The sequence below is a fragment of the Misgurnus anguillicaudatus genome, chromosome 5 (assembly GCF_027580225.2).
Source record: "Misgurnus anguillicaudatus chromosome 5, ASM2758022v2, whole genome shotgun sequence".
In the NCBI taxonomy this organism is placed as follows: domain Eukaryota; kingdom Metazoa; phylum Chordata; class Actinopteri; order Cypriniformes; family Cobitidae; genus Misgurnus; species Misgurnus anguillicaudatus.
The window spans coordinates 11871588-11890433 of NC_073341.2; the positions used below are offsets into that span (position 1 = coordinate 11871588).

The 18846-nt window shown below is 39.6% G+C and overlaps 2 protein-coding genes across 4 annotated transcripts in view; one reads left to right on the plus strand and one right to left on the minus strand.

The window, feature by feature from the left end:
• Nucleotides 1–16754, minus strand: part of klhl22 (kelch-like family member 22) — a 28490-nt gene extending 11736 nt beyond the window's left edge. The window contains exons 1-3 of one of the 2 annotated variants that reach the window (XM_073867547.1): nucleotides 16390–16754; nucleotides 12985–13201; nucleotides 12508–12819 (exon numbers count right to left, since the gene is read on the minus strand). In XM_073867547.1, coding sequence (XP_073723648.1) covers nucleotides 12508–12819; nucleotides 12985–13201; nucleotides 16390–16616 — 756 coding nt within the window. In that variant the 5' untranslated portion in view covers nucleotides 16617–16754. The remainder of the gene's footprint in view (nucleotides 1–12507; nucleotides 12820–12984; nucleotides 13202–16389) is intronic. The other variant, XM_073867548.1, reaches the window with a different exon arrangement.
• LOC129415362 (uncharacterized) lies at nucleotides 18–8182 on the plus strand. 2 transcript variants are annotated; one of them, XR_008634786.2, is made up of 2 exons: nucleotides 18–7416; nucleotides 7674–8182. XR_008634786.2 is itself a non-coding variant. In XM_055169316.2 (2 exons), the coding sequence occupies exon 2, from the start codon at nucleotides 1155–1157 to the stop codon at nucleotides 7035–7037; it is 5883 nt and encodes a 1960-aa protein (XP_055025291.2). In that variant the 5' UTR covers nucleotides 18–351; nucleotides 609–1154; the 3' UTR covers nucleotides 7038–8182. The 2 variants fall into 2 exon arrangements, 1 of the variants encoding a protein (XP_055025291.2); XM_055169316.2 differs by having other exon boundaries at nucleotides 18–351; nucleotides 609–8182.
• Nucleotides 16755–18846: the final 2092 nt, after the last annotated feature.

Below are 18846 nucleotides of genomic sequence, written 5' to 3' on the forward strand. Positions count from 1 at the left end.
TTAGTTTAGATGTATGTAAAAAAGACTCTGTTCAGATATCCTTCTTTAATGATAAGGCTGTACTGAGGTCAGTCTGGCATTGACACGGGGTGTGGTTTAAACTGAGACTGCGCGAGAGCAGCAGGAGAAGTGGCTTTATATTGCAATGGCAGACCGCAAAGTTTGCCGTCTCCGTAACTTTTATAGAAACGGAGCGTATTAATCTTGCAGAAATCTATGCAACACGTTTAATCGTCCCATAAAGAGCCAGAGTCTGTGATGATCTACCGAATGACAGCGGATGGGTGTGATTGACCAGTCATTTGTTTGATGTTTCTCCGTGATGGTTATAAGTGTGCGTCATTGACGATCGTAAGTTGAAATGTGTTTATATTTATTGTCATATGTTTCAAATGAGTGATAATCACTGTATATCACAATAACTAAATGTTAAGTTGGTTGTCATATAATATATAAGCATATTTGTAGATTATCAAAGTAAATGCCATCATTACGTTTCTACCTGTGATGATGTAGCGATTATTTATGCTAAACGGTTAGCACTGAATGCACATTTCTAACGTTTGCGAAGATTATCATGGTAATTGTATTTATTTGTTTTATTGTAGAACCACACACACACACAAACACATACATAACTTCACATAGGTGCACGTGTACATCAACTGGACACGTGTGTCATCCTTCATCGCCACGTGAGAAGACATCAACGAACCAACGACAACGGATCACTACCTCTTATATCAGATAAGACATTCGGACATTTGGGACTGTTAATAACTTTACTTAAGAATTTAATTCTGTGTTGATACATCGTCACAACTGCAATTATCTGTATTATTTACCTTCACTACTTCAACTGCTGTATTTAACAATTTATTTATGTAGGCCTACGTTCTTTATTTGTATATTTATTTGAGTAATTGCATTGTTATGAGTGTTTAATTATTGTTACAATTTCTATTTGATTATTTAATAGAAATTCAGTTCATTGAACAAAGTCTCTTGCTCTTCATTTATTCCTTGGGTCCTGGACGTTAATTGTGATTAAAAGATCCTCTGAGGTGATTGGCATCGTAATAGTAACTAGTGCATTTCAGTTCCTTGCAAACATTAAATGGTCCTTCGAGCCGGATGCTATAACTGCTTCAGCTATGACGTCCAGACCCAGGGAAAAGTTAGTAGAGCAAGAGGTGGTAAGGCCACGCAGGGTAATTCGTCCGCCTTTGCATCTGCAGGATTATGAGGTTAGCTATCCTCAAAGGCACCTTACATTTCCAGATGAGCAGGTTAGTGTTGTAACAAATGCTGATGTTCTCTCATGTATTCGTGAAATGAGAGAAGAAAGCAGGCAGCTCAGACAAGATGTTCAGCGCATTTCAGACATAATTGCCACTTCTCCTGGGTTAGCTCCGCCGCAGGTCTCATCTCCATCACATGGTATGGACTATAGGGTGTCATCAACACCAATAGCTGCTAGTATGTTGGCTCCACAACAGGATGATCGAAAACCAAGCCAAGCAGAAAATACTCCAGTGCTGCCCCCTAGAGATGAGTCCTTACACAAACGTGGAGATGGCCACCAAGACCTCATAGCAGATCTTACTCACAGCTTAAAGACAATGGGCAAACTAAGCAGTAGTCAGTCACATTCAGGACAGTCAACTCCTCAGTATACAGAACCGCCTCAGTGTGATAATGACTCGTCGCAATACTTACCCAGTCATGCTGCTAATGTTCACGAATCGAGACAATCTCAATATGATCGTCATTGGTGTCAGTCTGATAATCCAAAGTTGCAGCGGCCCAATCCATCATCCTACCCTGCATGGGATTCTCAACATTCTCTAAATAATGCTAAGGTTGGTCATCCATATTCAGAATTCCAATCTGCTAATGATACTTATGATCCATACAGTGGCGACAGAGGGCGCACTTTGCAGAGGACTTCATTATTCGATTCAAGACCTTACTTTCAGCATAATAGGAGACATGAGAGCTATTGTGACAATGAACGGTTTCACTTATCTGATGCATCATTTCCTCCTTTGGAAGAACGTGGTCTTGATCGTGGCTTGTTCCTTTCACCAGTGCAGTACCGTGGGCCCACTCCTACTATCCCTGACTTTGTTCATGATGACCCGCGTGAATTCACCAGACTTAAGATTGCTTTAGACAATGTACTGCCTAATAACGCTACTGAATCTTTCAAGTTTCAAATCTTAATGGACCATCTTAAGTTAGAGGATGCTCTACTTGTTGCTGATTCTTACAGTCATAGTCGTTATCCCTTTAGTGACACTATGAAAGCACTTACTGACATGTATGGGCAGCCACATCAGTTAGCGTTGCAACGGATTAGCCAATTGATGGATGGACCCAATATAAAAAGTGGTGATGTCAAAGCTTTCAAAGCCTTCGCCCTCAGAGTCAGAGCATTAGTCGGGATGTTGAATCAGTTAGGAAGCCCAGGCTGGACGGAGCTAAAGTGTGGTTCACATGTATCTCGCCTCTTAGCTAAGTTACCTTATGACCTAAGAGCCAACTTCAAGAGATTTGTTAATCCCCTTCAGAATCCCGTTCCTACTCTGATTGATTTGGCAGATTGGCTTGAATATGAGGTCCGTGTGCAGGTGGAAGGAACGCAGTATGGCACATACCATGAACCTGACAAGCAAGCTTTCCGCAAAGACAAAAGGGTTGGATTCATGCAACGAAAACAGACCACTGTCCTGCATGGAGGAGAACAGACATGTTTGTCCATCGAAAATGTGAAAACGACATCAGTGTCTACAGATAAGAAACCAGAAAAGCCTAAAAAGTACTGCCCATTCTGCGATTCTATTCAGCACTATATGAATCAGTGTTCTAACTTTAAGCTGTTGACAAAAGAGCAAATTGAGAACTGGATCAAGACTGGTAACAGATGCTGGAGATGTGGCAGAGGTCATCATTCCTCAAAGTGTACTTTGAAAGCAAAATGCAAAAAGTGTGAAAGGAGACATCTTGAGGTTCTTCATGATGTAAATGCCAGCTCTGATTCAAAATGGAAGGACAGAAGTAAAGAGTCAGAAGGGAACACAATCCCACTCACTTCCACTTCCCAGACTTTATACTTGGATCGGCCTACAAGTGGTAGACAGGTATTGCTCAAATTAAGTCGGGTTGTACTTTGGAATGGTGATAAATCACTAGAGACCTATGCAGTGCTGGATGACGGCTCCGAACGGACAATTCTGCTGCATGATGCTGCTCAACGTTTAGGTCTGCAAGGAAAACCTGAAGACTTAGCCCTTCGTACTGTCAGACAGGAAGTCCATACCATACAAGGACATTCAGTGTCATTTTCTATATCGCCAGTCTCATTACCTGACAGAGCATTTCAAATTCATGGAGCATTTACTGCTAAAGAGCTGGGTCTTGTTCAACACACATATCCCATCACTTACTTACAAGAAAAGTACCACCACTTAAGAAATTTGCCTCTGCCTGATATCACTCAAGCCCAACCATTGGTGCTCATTGGCTCGGACTATCCTCATCTGATTACACCTGTAGAACCTGTGAGATTAGGCCCGCCAGGTGGGCCAGCAGCTGTACATACACGTCTTGGGTGGACATTACAGGGTCCATCAAGATTCCTTCAGTCTGTGTTGCAGCCACAGGAATGTCTTTTTGTATCTTGCTCATCTCCAGAGACTGAACTTTTTAATCAAGTTGAAAGGCTTTGGAAACTGGACATTGTACCTTATCAGTCTGAGAAGGTTGTCACTCGTTCACGACAAGACACAGAAGCAATTCGTATCTTGCAAGAGAAGACAATCAGGATGGATATAGAAGGGGTCCAAAGATACGCTACTCCACTACTATGGAAGGAATCTCTCCCACCATTGAATGCACCAAAGGAAGCTGTGTTAGCCCTCCTCCACAGCACAGAAAGACGCCTAATGAGGGAGCCTCAGAGGGCAATAAGTTACAACGCTGAGATTCAGAAGCTAATACAGGCAGGCTATATTACCCCGCTCACTACAAACCAGTGTGACCTGAGTCTTCATTCGTGGTACATACCACATCATATGGTTAATCATAACGGCAAAGACCGCATTGTGTTTAATTGTTCCTTTGAGTTCCAAGGCCAGTCTCTAAATGAGCACCTCATGCCCGGGCCTACTCTAGGAGCAAGTTTGTTGGGAGTTCTACTGCGCTTCAGGGAACACCCTGTAGCGATCTGCAGTGATATACGCGGAATGTTTCATCAAGTCCGCCTCCTTGATGAAGACAAACCATACCTCAGATTCTTGTGGCGCAATGGAAAAACAATGGAACCTGCCACAGTCTATCAATGGGAGGTTCTTCCGTTTGGGACCACTTGTAGCCCCTGCTGTGCTACATTTGCCCTTCAGTCACACGTAAAGAATTACCTTGAGCCTACAGATGAGGTGAGAAAAACAGTGGAGCGTGGATTCTATGTAGACAACTGTTTACAAAGTGTGCCAACTGAAGAACAGGCTGAGAAACTAGTTCACAGATTGCAGGATCATCTATCAAAGGGTGGATTTGAGCTGAGGCAGTGGGCAAGCAATGTCCCTACAGTTATTCAACACCTTCCAGCTGAGCTAAGATCAGATAGCAGTGAGATCTGGCTTAGTCAAGGGACAGACAATCCTCAAGAAAGGACCCTTGGCCTACTATGGCAATGCAAACTGGATACGTTAGCATATAAGCCCCACCAAGGTGAAGATGGTGAAATCACAATGCGGACAATCTACCGTACTCTGGCAAAACAGTATAATCCCCTTGGGTTTCTTATCCCCTATACCACAAGGGCTAAGATCATTGTCCAAATGTTGTGGGATAAAAAACGAAGTTGGGATGACCCTTGCCTTCCTGCTCATTTACTGGATGCATGGCGTCAGTGGGAAAGTGAACTGCCTGCACTAGCCAAGATATCACAGCCCAGATGCTATAGTTCATGCCTTCAGTCCACTGTTAAATGTCGCAACCTACACATATTCTGTGATGCTTCTGAAAAGGCATATGGCTCAGTGGCGTATCTGACAACAGAAGATGATCAGAGCAATATTCAGGTATCCTTCCTAGCTGCAAGATCCAGAGTTGCACCCAAGAAGCAGCTCTCCATAGCACGATTGGAGCTCTGTGCAGCATTGACAGGAGCACAGCTAGGTTCGGTGTTGCAAAAAGAGCTGACCTTGGAAATTCACAACTGTGTGTTCTGGACTGATTCAACCACAGTTCTTGCCTGGCTCCAATCTGACTCTTGCCGGTACAAAGTATTTGTGGGAGTCCGAATTACTGAAATTCAAGAGCTGTCTGACCCCAAAACATGGCGTTATGTTAACTCATCATCTAATCCTGCTGATGACATAACAAGAGGTCTAACATTGGATCAGTTGGCTGGAAATACTTCTTGGAACAAAGGTCCAGACTTTTTGCTGTATCCTAGTTCTTACTGGCCAAAGACACCAGAATGCCTAAACACTGAAGACATTCAAGAGCTTAAGAAATCTGCATTTTGTGGGGTAGTGAATGAGACTAAAGGAACTGTAATACCAGATGCCCTCCAATTTCAAAGTTATCAAGAACTTCTGGAAGCCACAGTGCAGTCCCTGAATGGGGCGGCCGCCAATAAAGGACCGCCTGATGCAGATGACTTTAGTGAGGCAGAATTAACTGTTTTGAGACACTGTCAGATGCAAGACTTCCCTGAAGAGTATGCTTTGCTTAAGGAAGGGAAGAATGTGCCTAATCGCAGCAGATTAATGAAACTCACTCCCGAATATGACAACAACTCTGCATTGATTAGAGTAGGAGGAAGGCTTCGTAGATGTGACAGTCTAAACGATGAATTTTTGCATCCTATAGTCCTGTCTCCAAGTCACCCAGTCTCAAAGCTCCTCATTAAGCACTATGACAACAAATTGCACCATCCAGGGGCTGGCCGTGTATATGCAGAATTACGACGAAAGTTCTGGATCCTACGCGGAAGAGAGGCGATTAAGAAGTACCAACATGAATGTTTTGAGTGTAACAAGTGGCGAGGGAAAGCAGCAGTTCCTAGAATGGCAGACCTCCCTCCATCAAGTCTCAGATTGTTTCGACCCCCTTTCTATTCCACAGGAGTGGATTGTTTCGGGCCCTTAGTCATCAAAATAGGGCGCCGTACGGAGAAAAGATGGGGCATTATATATAAATGTTTGACGACCCGAGCAGTACACCTTGACTTACTCGATCACATGGACACTGACTCATTTTTGATGTCTCTTAGGCGTTTTATCGCCCGTAGAGGGAAGCCTTATGAGCTTCTCTCAGACCAGGGAACAAATTTTAAAGGAGGACATACCGAGCTGGAAGAGACTTTTCACCAAATTCAGCCTACTATCAAAGACCAGCTAGCCAAAGAACAGATCAGGTTCCGCTTCAATCCACCCAGCGCACCACACTTTGGCGGCTCATGGGAAAGAGAAGTAAGGTCAGTGAAAACATCACTAAGGACAACACTTGGAGCTCAAGTTGTCACAGAAGAAGTCCTAAGAACCATCTTGCTTGAGGTTGAAAGTATTTTAAACTCAAGACCTTTGGGTTATGTCTCCAGTGATGTAGGTGACCCAGATCCTGTGACCCCAAATTCTTTACTCATGGGGCGGCCAGATTCTTCACTGCCACAGGTAGTTTACCCTGATTCTGATCTTCTCAGTCGAAAAAGATGGAGACACAGTCAGATACTAAGTGACCACTTCTGGAAGCATTTTATTCATGATTTCCTGCCTACTTTACAAGCACGTCAGAAATGGAACCAAGACAAAGAAAATATTACAGTTGGAACTGTCGTTCTCATTGCTGATGAACAAATGCCAAGAGCCCTCTGGAGAGTAGGCACTGTTACATCTGTCATTCCTGGTTCTGATGGTAGAGTCAGAAGTGCTTCAATTAAAGTGAAAGACCATACTTACACCCGACCTATTGCACGATTAATAAGACTACCCGCCTTACCTCCAGACACTGATGACTCACAATAAACTTAATACTGGCAAATTTGTTACCACAAATTTGGGGGCGGCTGTAAAAAAGACTCTGTTCAGATATCCTTCTTTAATGATAAGGCTGTACTGAGGTCAGTCTGGCATTGACACGGGGTGTGGTTTAAACTGAGACTGCGCGAGAGCAGCAGGAGAAGTGGCTTTATATTGCAATGGCAGACCGCAAAGTTTGCCGTCTCCGTAACTTTTATAGAAACGGAGCGTATTAATCTTGCAGAAATCTATGCAACACGTTTAATCGTCCCATAAAGAGCCAGAGTCTGTGATGATCTACCGAATGACAGCGGATGGGTGTGATTGACCAGTCATTTGTTTGATGTTTCTCCGTGATGGTTATAAGTGTGCGTCATTGACGATCGTAAGTTGAAATGTGTTTATATTTATTGTCATATGTTTCAAATGAGTGATAATCACTGTATATCACAATAACTAAATGTTAAGTTGGTTGTCATATAATATATAAGCATATTTGTAGATTATCAAAGTAAATGCCATCATTACGTTTCTACCTGTGATGATGTAGCGATTATTTATGCTAAACGGTTAGCACTGAATGCACATTTCTAACATTTGCGAAGATTATCATGGTAATTGTATTTATTTGTTTTATTGTAGAACCACACACACACACAAACACATACATAACTTCACATAGGTGCACGTGTACATCAACTGGACACGTGTGTCATCCTTCATCGCCACGTGAGAAGACATCAACGAACCAACGACAACGGATCACTACCTCTTATATCAGATAAGACATTCGGACATTTGGGACTGTTAATAACTTTACTTAAGAATTTAATTCTGTGTTGATACATCGTCACAACTGCAATTATCTGTATTATTTACCTTCACTACTTCAACTGCTGTATTTAACAATTTATTTATGTAGGCCTACGTTCTTTATTTGTATATTTATTTGAGTAATTGCATTGTTATGAGTGTTTAATTATTGTTACAATTTCTATTTGATTATTTAATAGAAATTCAGTTCATTGAACAAAGTCTCTTGCTCTTCATTTATTCCTTGGGTCCTGGACGTTAATTGTGATTAAAAGATCCTCTGAGGTGATTGGCATCGTAATAGTAACTAGTGCATTTCAGTTCCTTGCAAATAATGTATAACTATTTTTTATTTTAAGTAATTTTTAAAGCTCACATAACACATGCTGTTTCTGCTTATCTCATGTTAATCTTGAGTACCTATAGAGTAGTATTACATCCTTCATATCTCCGAAGAGTCTTTAGTTTTATAAAAGACAGATCAGCTTTACCGATCCTGCAGGCATGCCGTGGGAGGAGCGAGTTGTGAGCAAGCAACACAAACAAAACATTATCCCACTATCTCTGGATAACTTATGATTCACTTTATGTTTACATTATACGCACTTACGCACCCAATTGTCAACAAAACAGACATCTGATGCAGTTTTACTTACTGCCTGCGACTCGTGACCTGGTAGGGACCGCCCATTTCAACGAAATCCCCGGATAAACAAACTATATCCATTGTTCCCGAGTTTAAATTTACACCACAAACAACAACACACTTCTTTAGTGACATTGATTTCATGTCAGCTCTTTGTTGGTGTGTGCGCTATTCCAGTTAAAGTGCTGCCCATATAAGGACTTCCACTGTACTTCCTGCACTGACACTGCCCATAAAAGAAATAGAGCAAGTTTGTTACGTATGAATCTTTCATGTTCGAAAAAACTTTCAGAAACTTGTACGAATATTGGCGAAGTGCATTCGGCACAAAAATACTCTTTTTTGAAGCTTTGCAGGGTTTCCCGCAGCACTTTTTAGTTCGGGCGACCCGCCTAAGCTGGGAAACCCTACCTCCTTAACTAGGTCGTTAAAAAACAATTTGCCACAAAAAAGGCCGTCAAGTGCATCTCAAAGAATAGCGCAGACGCTAATGTAATTAATAGTGGGAAATAATCCGTTTTTAAAATTTTTGCGCTATGTACCATCATTCGCCAGACGTTCTACAACATCTGCTTTAGTTTGTGTTTATCAACCCTTTAGTTTCACTTCATTACGCAGCTATTCCCATAAGAGGGAATAGTTCACTTAACACTAGACTACCACACGAACATCTTGATTCATTTAAACCTACTACAATAGAAGAGCTCTCTAAACTAGTAACGTCATCCAAATCATCGTCCTGTATATTAGACCCCGTTCCCACAAAACTACTTAAAGAGGTATTTCCTGTAGTGTCAACCCCGGTTCTAAATATCTTTAACTCATCGCTAGAAATAGGATACGTTCCAACATCTTTCAAACTAGCAGTTATTAAACCGCTGATTAAAAAACCACAGCTTGATCAGGGAGAGCTTAATAACTTTAGACCAATCTCAAATCTCCCTTTTCTTTCGAAAATATTAGAAAAGGTAGTGGCAAGCCAGTTACGCACATTTTTGACAAATAATAGTACATATGAAAAGTTCCAATCAGGATTCAGGCCCCACCATAGCACAGAGACAGCGTTGCTTAGAGTTACAAATGACCTCCTATTAACATCCGATCGTGGTGAAATCTCAATTCTTATATTATTAGACCTTAGTGCAGCCTTTGACACAATAGATCATACAATCTTACTCAATAGACTAGAAAACTATGTTGGTATCAGTGGTCAGGCGCTAGCATGGTTTAGGTCGTATCTAACCAATCGCTATCACTTTGTTTATGTAAACGAGGAAGAGTCATATCACTCCCTGGTTAAATACGGTGTACCGCAGGGATCGGTTTTAGGTCCTATCCTGTTCTCGTTATACATGTTACCTCTAGGAGACATTATCAGGAAACATAACATAAGTTTTCACTGCTATGCGGATGATACCCAGCTTTACATCTCCTCACATCCCAGCGAAACACACACGTTTTCTAAGCTAACAGACTGCCTTAGCGATGTTAGTGACTGGATGGCACATAACTTTCTTAAGCTGAACTCCAATAAGACAGAGATACTTATTATTGAACCGAATCGCTACAAACATAATATGTCAGATTACACGTTGCACATAGATGGCTGCACTGTGGTGCCATCTTCCACGGTAAGGAACTTAGGTGTGATGTTCGACAGCAACTTATCCTTCGATAGTCATATCGCCAACGTCTGCCGTACAGCTTTCTTCCACCTTAGAAATATCTCGAAAATACGCCATATACTGTCTACATCTGACGCAGAGAAGCTTATCCATGCTTTTATGACCTCTAGAATAGACTATTGTAACTCGCTACTCGGGGGATGCCATGCAAATCAAGTAAACAAGCTTCAGCTAGTTCAAAACGCTTCCGCAAGGGTACTTACTCGATCTAAAAAGTACGACCACATAAGCCCAATTCTGGCATCTTTACACTGGCTACCAGTTAAATATCGCATACAATTTAAAATATCACTACTCACCTACAAAGCTTTAAATGGCCTAGCACCCTCATACCTTAGAGAATTACTATCAGAATACAATCCATCACGCACACTACGGTCACAAAATTCTGGTCTCTTGATTATCCCTAGACTATCAAAAGTGTCTAAATGTGGAAGGTCATTTTCCTACTTAGCCCCTAAGCTCTGGAATGATTTACCAACCGATGTCCGAGAATCAGACACAGTCGATAATTTTAAATCTAGACTTAAAACTTTTCTCTTCAACAAAGCATTCGCATAATTTGTCTAGTAAAAGTACTTAACTCGAAATAGTTATTTGTACCGAACAAAGCACTCGCGGTCATAAAACAGACCAACCAAATAAATAAATAAAAACCTTATCTTAACCTATAGTCGGATTGCGATTTTGGAACTTTCGTGTTCTTGTGAATAGTATGCCATACAAACCCGTTTGCCACTGAACCTGCATTAACGACGACAGTGGGGCATCCGGCCTTAGTCAAACGGGTTGGCACGTACGGTTGGGTTGGGCTTTTAGCGCTTTCTTTATATTGCGAATACTATGCCATACAGACCCGTTTGCCACTGAACCTGCATTAACGACGACAGTGGGGCTTCCAGCCTTAGTCAAACGGGTTGGCACGTATGGTCGGGTTGCGATTTTGGCGCTTTTTTGTGTCTTGTGAATAGTATGCCATACAGACCCGTTTGCCACTGAACCTGCATTAACGACGACAGTGGGGCCTCCAGCCTTAGTCAAACGGGTTGGCACGTATGGTCAGGTTGCGATGTTGGCGTTTTCTCATGATCTTGTAAATAGCATGCAATATAGACCCGTTTGCCACTGAACCTGCATTAACGACGACAGTGGGGTTACAGGCCTTAGTCAAACGGGTCGACAGGTTTCATTTTCTCTTTCTCTTAAAAATCAGAAGGTGACCCTTAGTTACCATATATACCGTCGCAGTGGGCCCCCAATTTGCAAAATCCTCAACTGTGGATAATATAATTATGCCGCAATAGTTAGTCTGTCTGAAACTAAGCTGATTAAACCACATCACTGTGTGACACTTGCATTACATGTGAACGGCCCCTACGCTAATATGATTTTGTTTTTCTCTCCCTGTCCTGTCCTCGACCCTGAGGACAATGGGACAAACAGACCCAGTTCCGGTAGATGTGAAAGTCGACTCACCTCTGATCTACTGGTCGTCCATCACTGTGATGCCCAGCTGATGCCTGACCAACGACCACCGGCAGAACCCGCTTAAACCCCGCTTAATCCCCGCTTAATCTCCTTATCCGTTTATATGTGTTTATATACATATATATCTCCCAAGGGTTTTTCCCTCCTAGGACTTTTTATTTTTTTTTCCTCGGCTCAACAACCCGGGGTTTTTGTTTTTTTTCTCCTAGGGGGTTTTTTACCCCGGGGAGGTAGCCTGCTTGGGCTTAATTTAGCTTCTTCTCCTAGACGTTACATTAGTAATACGCTCGTTCATAATGTCGAGTCATAGCCTCAGCAAATTTGACAGCTTATGCTATTGTGTATTATGTTGTGCTATCTGTCATTTTTCTGTGCTTTTACTGCTTCTATTAATGTAAAGCTGCTTTGAAACAATTGAGTATTGTGAAAAGCGCTATATAAATAAAATTGAATTGAATTGAATTGAATAAGAGGTAAAACTTTTAATTCATTAATAATCTAGTATGGGCTCATTTTCTGTCATAGTTTTTTCAAAAATAAGTTTTATTTGAGTGTTTTAAATTAAAAATAATAATTTTCATCATGACGCATATGTCCCTCCCCTTTGATTACCACGCCCCCCTATCCCGAACCACCTTAACTAACAAATTTTCTGTGGGAGTAATTCAACTCTTAAACAATGTTAATAAGTCAGAATGAAGGAAATAGCTTTAGGTTTATTATTGCTGATGAAGTTAAGCACAATTTTATGCAAAGATATCATCCATACTGTCTAAAATGACATAAAAACATTTGCTGATAATTGGTTATCGGTTATTTGCAAAAATCAGTCTCTGTCTCTCACCTGCAGGAATACCTGATCCTTCTCCACCTCTTCAGGGGTGTAATGGTAATGTAGGGCGGCTTCAAACACCTCATTCTCTGAGTTCACCTCCAGTTCATTGCTGGACAGAATGCTCAACACTTTATCCGCAGGAAGCTTTCGATACACAGGTGTACGCGAGAAGGCCTGGATGTTCTTGAGCAGATACGAGCGAATTTTCTCCCCGAGCTGATTCAGTCCGTAGATGTCCGCTAGTTTTTCCACCTCCAGGATGTTGTCATCATCCAGCCAGGAGAACAGGAAGTCACAGCAGAAGCCAATCACATCTTGGACCTGGTTATCGTTACGAGGTACAGAAGGACTATTCTAAACTAAATAAATGGCTTCTAAAATCATTACAAAATCACAGGAGTCTCTCTTTTCTTTACAACAACAGTTAATGACTGATAAAATTTCAATATGTTGTTAGGCATTAGAAGCAATTCCTTTCAGACCAACCTGTAGTAAAGTGGCTGCACACAGCACCTCCTGCACTGTATCCAGATCCAGTTCCAGCTCAGATGTGTAAATAAAGTCCAGCAGTTTAGTCATTGCTGTGTATGTGACTCCATGAACAGGGATCTCTGTTTCCTGCATCTCCCGGAGACCTCCAGCAAACATACCCCTTAACATGAAAATCAAAAACTTAGGAAAAATAACTATGCAGCTGAATCTTCTGAAAGAGAATACATAAATCACCACAAATATTAATACAGAAATTTGAGATCAGAAGTGCTGAGATACACAATTAAAGGCTAAGTTGAACAGTAAAACTTTCAATGCAATATTATGATGATAGATATTAAAGTTGACATGAAATTAAAAACTTTATTTTTGGAATATTGTGGTAATTTTTATGTAAAAATTAAAGAGCACCAATCCTCCGATTCATGTTTTTATATTTCCTTTGGTGTGTTAGTGTGTATTAGTACATGTTACCGTTATGCAAAAGGTATAAACCCCAAAGTAAACCATGATGCGAGTTATCATCTCCAACGTAAATCTCTTTTCTTAGACTACAACAAACACACGGATTGTAGGCAACAGTTTACTTCCTGGGAAAGAGAGGATATCTGGAGCTACAAAAATGTACAGTATGTGGAAAATAATGTGTTTTTTAACCATAAACAACGTAAACACATCGTATTATACCAAATACACAAAATATTTTTTTAGCAATGAAATAAGTGCCCTTTAATGTGCCCTCATAATGTTTAAAAAAAAAAAATGCTAATATTCTATATATAATATTAATAAACTGATATCAATCTATTTATCTGGTAGCTGACATAAAATATAAGGTACATATTAATACCAAAGAGTTTGTATCATTACCTCATATGTACATATTGGTACCAAATATATATGGGTCAATGACAAAACAAGCTCCTAAATTTTTTTTTTAAGAATCTATTTTGAGTAAGGAACAATTTTTTAAAAAAAAAAGTTTTGTTTATTGAACAAGATTTATATTTTTGATATCCTCATTAAAAAAAATCTATTTGTCAGATAAGTTTTAATGCACTCCCTGTGTCGTCCTGACTGTTTGTTTATTTTATAGAGGCATTTAAAATTTTAATCCTGAAACTACTTTGAAAGTGTAAAACAACTTTACTATAAAACTAACATTTAAAAACTATATATTTAGGAACAATAATTTTGAAAAAGGTATAATAACAACCTCAGCTTGCATTTAATAAAACAAAAATTATTAGCTAAATTATGACTTTATTGAATTATTTAGCTTAATGCTTTTTTATTTTCTAGGGGCATTCGTAGCAGTTTTACCCTTTGACTTTTTGGTTGCACCACCTGACCTCTGCAATGTATTTACATTTAACAGACGTCTACTTGGATGCTGGTATAAGCTTTTGCCTGTGATATTAAATTCACAAATATACTTTTTAAATGCAATTAAAAAATTGTTTGATAAAACAGCATTATTTCTGGTTGCACCACCTGACACAGAAAGTGTACCAGCCTGCCCATTACATCAAAATGGCTATTTTTCCAGATTTTGACAGAAATATACAAATATTTCATTCAGCATAAAAGACCACCTGGGGTTCACTGTATAATGTAATATCATGTTTACTGTTTATACTTATTCACTCCTTAAAAAAGGCCCATAATTGCGGTTGTACCAACTGACATTTGAGAACATCCAAATTATCGGACAAACGTTTACCCTAACATCCCAACAACTACTGATATCTGGAAATTTGTTTATAGGAAAGATTTCAAACAAAAAATAATGCCAGATTATTGATTATTGAATACCATTTTAATGTATTTAAACTAAACAGGTTTTACAGAATAAATTGACACATGTCATAAATATATCAAGTTATTTTTATAGTACATAATAATGCTCCCAAATACAAATGTTACTGACCAATACATATCTGTACCTAAATGGCACATATTGGGACCTTTTAAAGGTTAGTGCCCCAGTGGGACCATTTCTTTGACACTTTTCTTTGCCTGGATTTTAGACAGGGTCACATATGCCTTTAAATGAGTTTTTTGTTATGTGACTCTGAACTTTTGTGTCCACGTTAAAGGTGCCCTTCCTCTGGCGTTTTTATTGTTTTAGACTGTTGTCTGAGGTCTACTCATGATGTTTGCATGATTTTTACATCCAAAAACATCAAAAGCAATAAGTAATAGGCTATTTTGTACCCTGGTTTTGAGGCTGGTTAGAGAAGTGATCCGTTTTAATGGGCGGGCTGCATTGACGACTTGGAAGTAAACACCCACTGCTATTATTGGATAACAGTTCAAACTAACTTTCAATTTAATCTCATGTGTAATCAGTTTAATGTTAAGTGAGTGTCTTAAGACACAGTGTCTTTCTTACACACGCATATTTTATCATAAACCCTTTTGACACACACACGCGTGTCTTTTATCGTAAACCCACGCACAAAAACACACACACAAACACACACACACTCTCACACGTGTCTTTTATCGTAAACCCTTTCGATGCGCGTGTAGCAGCGCACGCGCACGCACACACACACACACACACACACACACACACGTCTTTTACACAAACCCTTTCGACACACGTGTAACGAACGCAAAAACACACACATGTCTTTTATCACATTCGATGCGTGTGCATCATGAATTCGCGTGAATCGCGTCCCTCTAAAGAGAACTCATAGTGACACAAAGTACTAAAGTGTTTTACTCGCACACACGCGTGCGTGTCTTTTATCATAAACCCTTTCAAAGTGTGTGCAGCATGAATTCGCGTCCCTCGGAAGAGAAAACACCGGCCACTACAGTGACACATAGTACTAAAGTGCTTTACTCACATAAGCTGCGCCATTCTGTCCGGATCCGCTTTTTAATTGCAGTCTCTCATCAAATCCAGCGTTCTTCTGAACATCCAAACATGTAGCAACTGTTATGATTCCCTCGTTTAATAGGAATGATGTCTCTCGACGAAAAACAATGGCCCGATTACGATACGGTTGACGTTTAGCCATCCTTGCTGTAACTTGTTATGAAAACTAACTCAACTACACGTAATATGTGGGCGCGGGCTCAAGTTGAAGAGCTCATGAATATTAATGACCTCGATCAGTTCCACGTCACACTGATAAGAGTTTCAAACTGACCTGATTTCTCCGCTTATTTCTTTTCAGTGGCTAGAGCTGACAGAGGAGGCGGAAGTTAATTTTCACATTCACGACACAATACAAACACACATGGACCTAACACATATAAAAAAATACAAGTAAAAACGGTTTTATGTGGAAGGGCCTCTTTAATAGTCAACAATCATACAGTATTGCTGGATACATCACTAATGGTTACAAGTAATTAAATAAACTTAATGGTCAGGCATACCTGAAATAATCACATGAGGCTGCCAGGAGGATACGGTGAGCTTGGATGGGTTTTTCTTCTACTATGAGCACGACATCAAACAAAATTCCTTCTTGTCGCAGCATCAGGAGCCCCTCCAGAAGTCCCTGTGAATGGGCATTACTGCGGTATTTCTGCTTGGGGCAGGCCTGAGAGGACCAACCGGCTCCCCGTGCCCCGGCTGTACTAGAGGCCAAATCATCTGCCATCTTGACACGAAATGAAAACACAAAAGTGGATCTGCTCACATTGTTCTGTGCGACTCCACACTGCTAATGAGACTCTGAAACGGAAAGAAGAGAAACTGGTAAACACCAAAAATCCTGACTGACTGCTTTTCTCATGCTGTGTATATCATTTATAGATATTGACCACCATATGAAGTAAACACATTACCGAACTTCAGTGCACAATGAAAGTCCCAACATAAGATTACAGGAAACACAGAAACATTGTAACCACACACAAACATAATTTCACATAATGATCTTAACATTATGTAGTAGGAAGACTTTATGCAGAAAACAGTAGATCTCACACAAAAAATGTATTAGGTGGGTTTTGCAGGCAGGGTCATTTAAATTACATAATTATTAACTTTGTTAAACTATAAGCACTCCATATTTCCTGTTTATAGTAAAATGATGTAATAATAGAGTGCTTGTAGTACAATGTGGCCTGTGTTTACTTCTCTAAAGTCTACAGAAACTCAGAAATGATTAAAAAAAGGAGAAGTGTGTGTTTTTGTATATTACAGCGGTGAATATTTTTTGTGTAATCTGTGATGTAAACAGTTTCATTTTTGCTGTCATTTTATCACACCGGAAAACTTAATGACGAGAGTCTTACCGGAAATGATAGTAGTCTGTGGGTGCGGATGACAGCTGTCACTCGCCAAATGGTAATGAGGATGACAATGATGAAGAAGACAGTTAAGTGTGTTTACATCTGATGGTCCAGCTGATGTGCCCGGTGACGTCACTGCAGCCGCATAAACACGCTTCCGGTACAGAGCATAAACAAATGACGTCAGCAGCCAGTTTCAAATGAAAAGCACATGTGTGGAATTTAATGTAAGTGTATTATCCTTGAAACGTTAAAGTAATTTTTTTAGGGTTAAATAAATCTAGTATTTGTAATGACAACAACAACAACAACAACGATAACAACAACAACAACAACAACAACAACAACAACAACGTAAGGCGTGGGGTGTAGATGTTGATGCTTCCCAATAAGAACGATGGATGGAGGTATTCTCAACTATTAACTTTTATTCAAGTTAGCAAAGAGAACCTAAACAAAATCGGGAGGAAACGGGAAACTTCTCTGCCCCTCTTTCATTCCCGCGCCCAGCCACACCACACCAAAATAAAAGTCCTTCCTTTACATGCACCATAAAATAAAATACTCATGACAAGAACTATAAACAACCATATAACAAACTCTGTTTCATAATAATAATAATAATAATAATAATAATAATAATAAACTATTAGTGCTTCACTTAAAATGACATTTTTGAAGGAGAGGAAAAGCTTTAATAAAGCATTATACAAATAATACATTTGTTATATTTTCACTGGTGCAAACACACGGTGTATGACGCACATGCTTTTTTTTATAAAATATTATTTTTTATCTCCTCTAATTTCAAGATTAATAGCCACATAACACTTCAAAATAACGATATAATTTTTAATACAAAATTAAGCTGATACACATTTAACACAGTGCACACAATTCATAAAACACACAGCACATAAAAATGATAGCTTCACACCCTTACGAAAATTAACCATGGTTTTATTGTGGTAAAAGTGTAGCATGGTTTTTGTGTATTGATTACTATAAGCAAAACCGTGGTTTTATACACTAACCATGGTTTATGTGGTTATGGATGTCAAAACCATTGTTATTTTGTGGTAACCGTGGTTTTACTTCAGTAATTTTTTTTTAAATGTAGTAAAACAATGGTTAATTTTCGTAAGGGTAGAAATGTTATACATTTCATGTACAGTACGTGCTTTTAGAGTAAATGCTAAGCATGATAAAGTTTACTCTATCTCTTTAGTGAACCGCATTATTACAAAACGATAATAAAACAACTCAAGAGTAATTCAAGTTGATTATTTATATATTTTGAGACTAAGCACTGTAGTCCTAAAAGTGGTTTTCTCTTTTTTAACCAGCAGAGGTCGCAAATTCTCTTTTTTCCAGAGCGTCTCACGATGTTGACTATGGTGTGCTGTTTACTGTAGATGTCTTGATGAAAAATATACACTGACACAAAATATACAATTAAGATAAATCTTGTAGACATACGTATAATTTATATATTCTAATATACATAAACTCAATCCATGTTAACCACCCCCAACTATTCTAAACGTTTCTTATAAAATACCAACCTTTGTACAGCTGCATATTGAAAAAGAA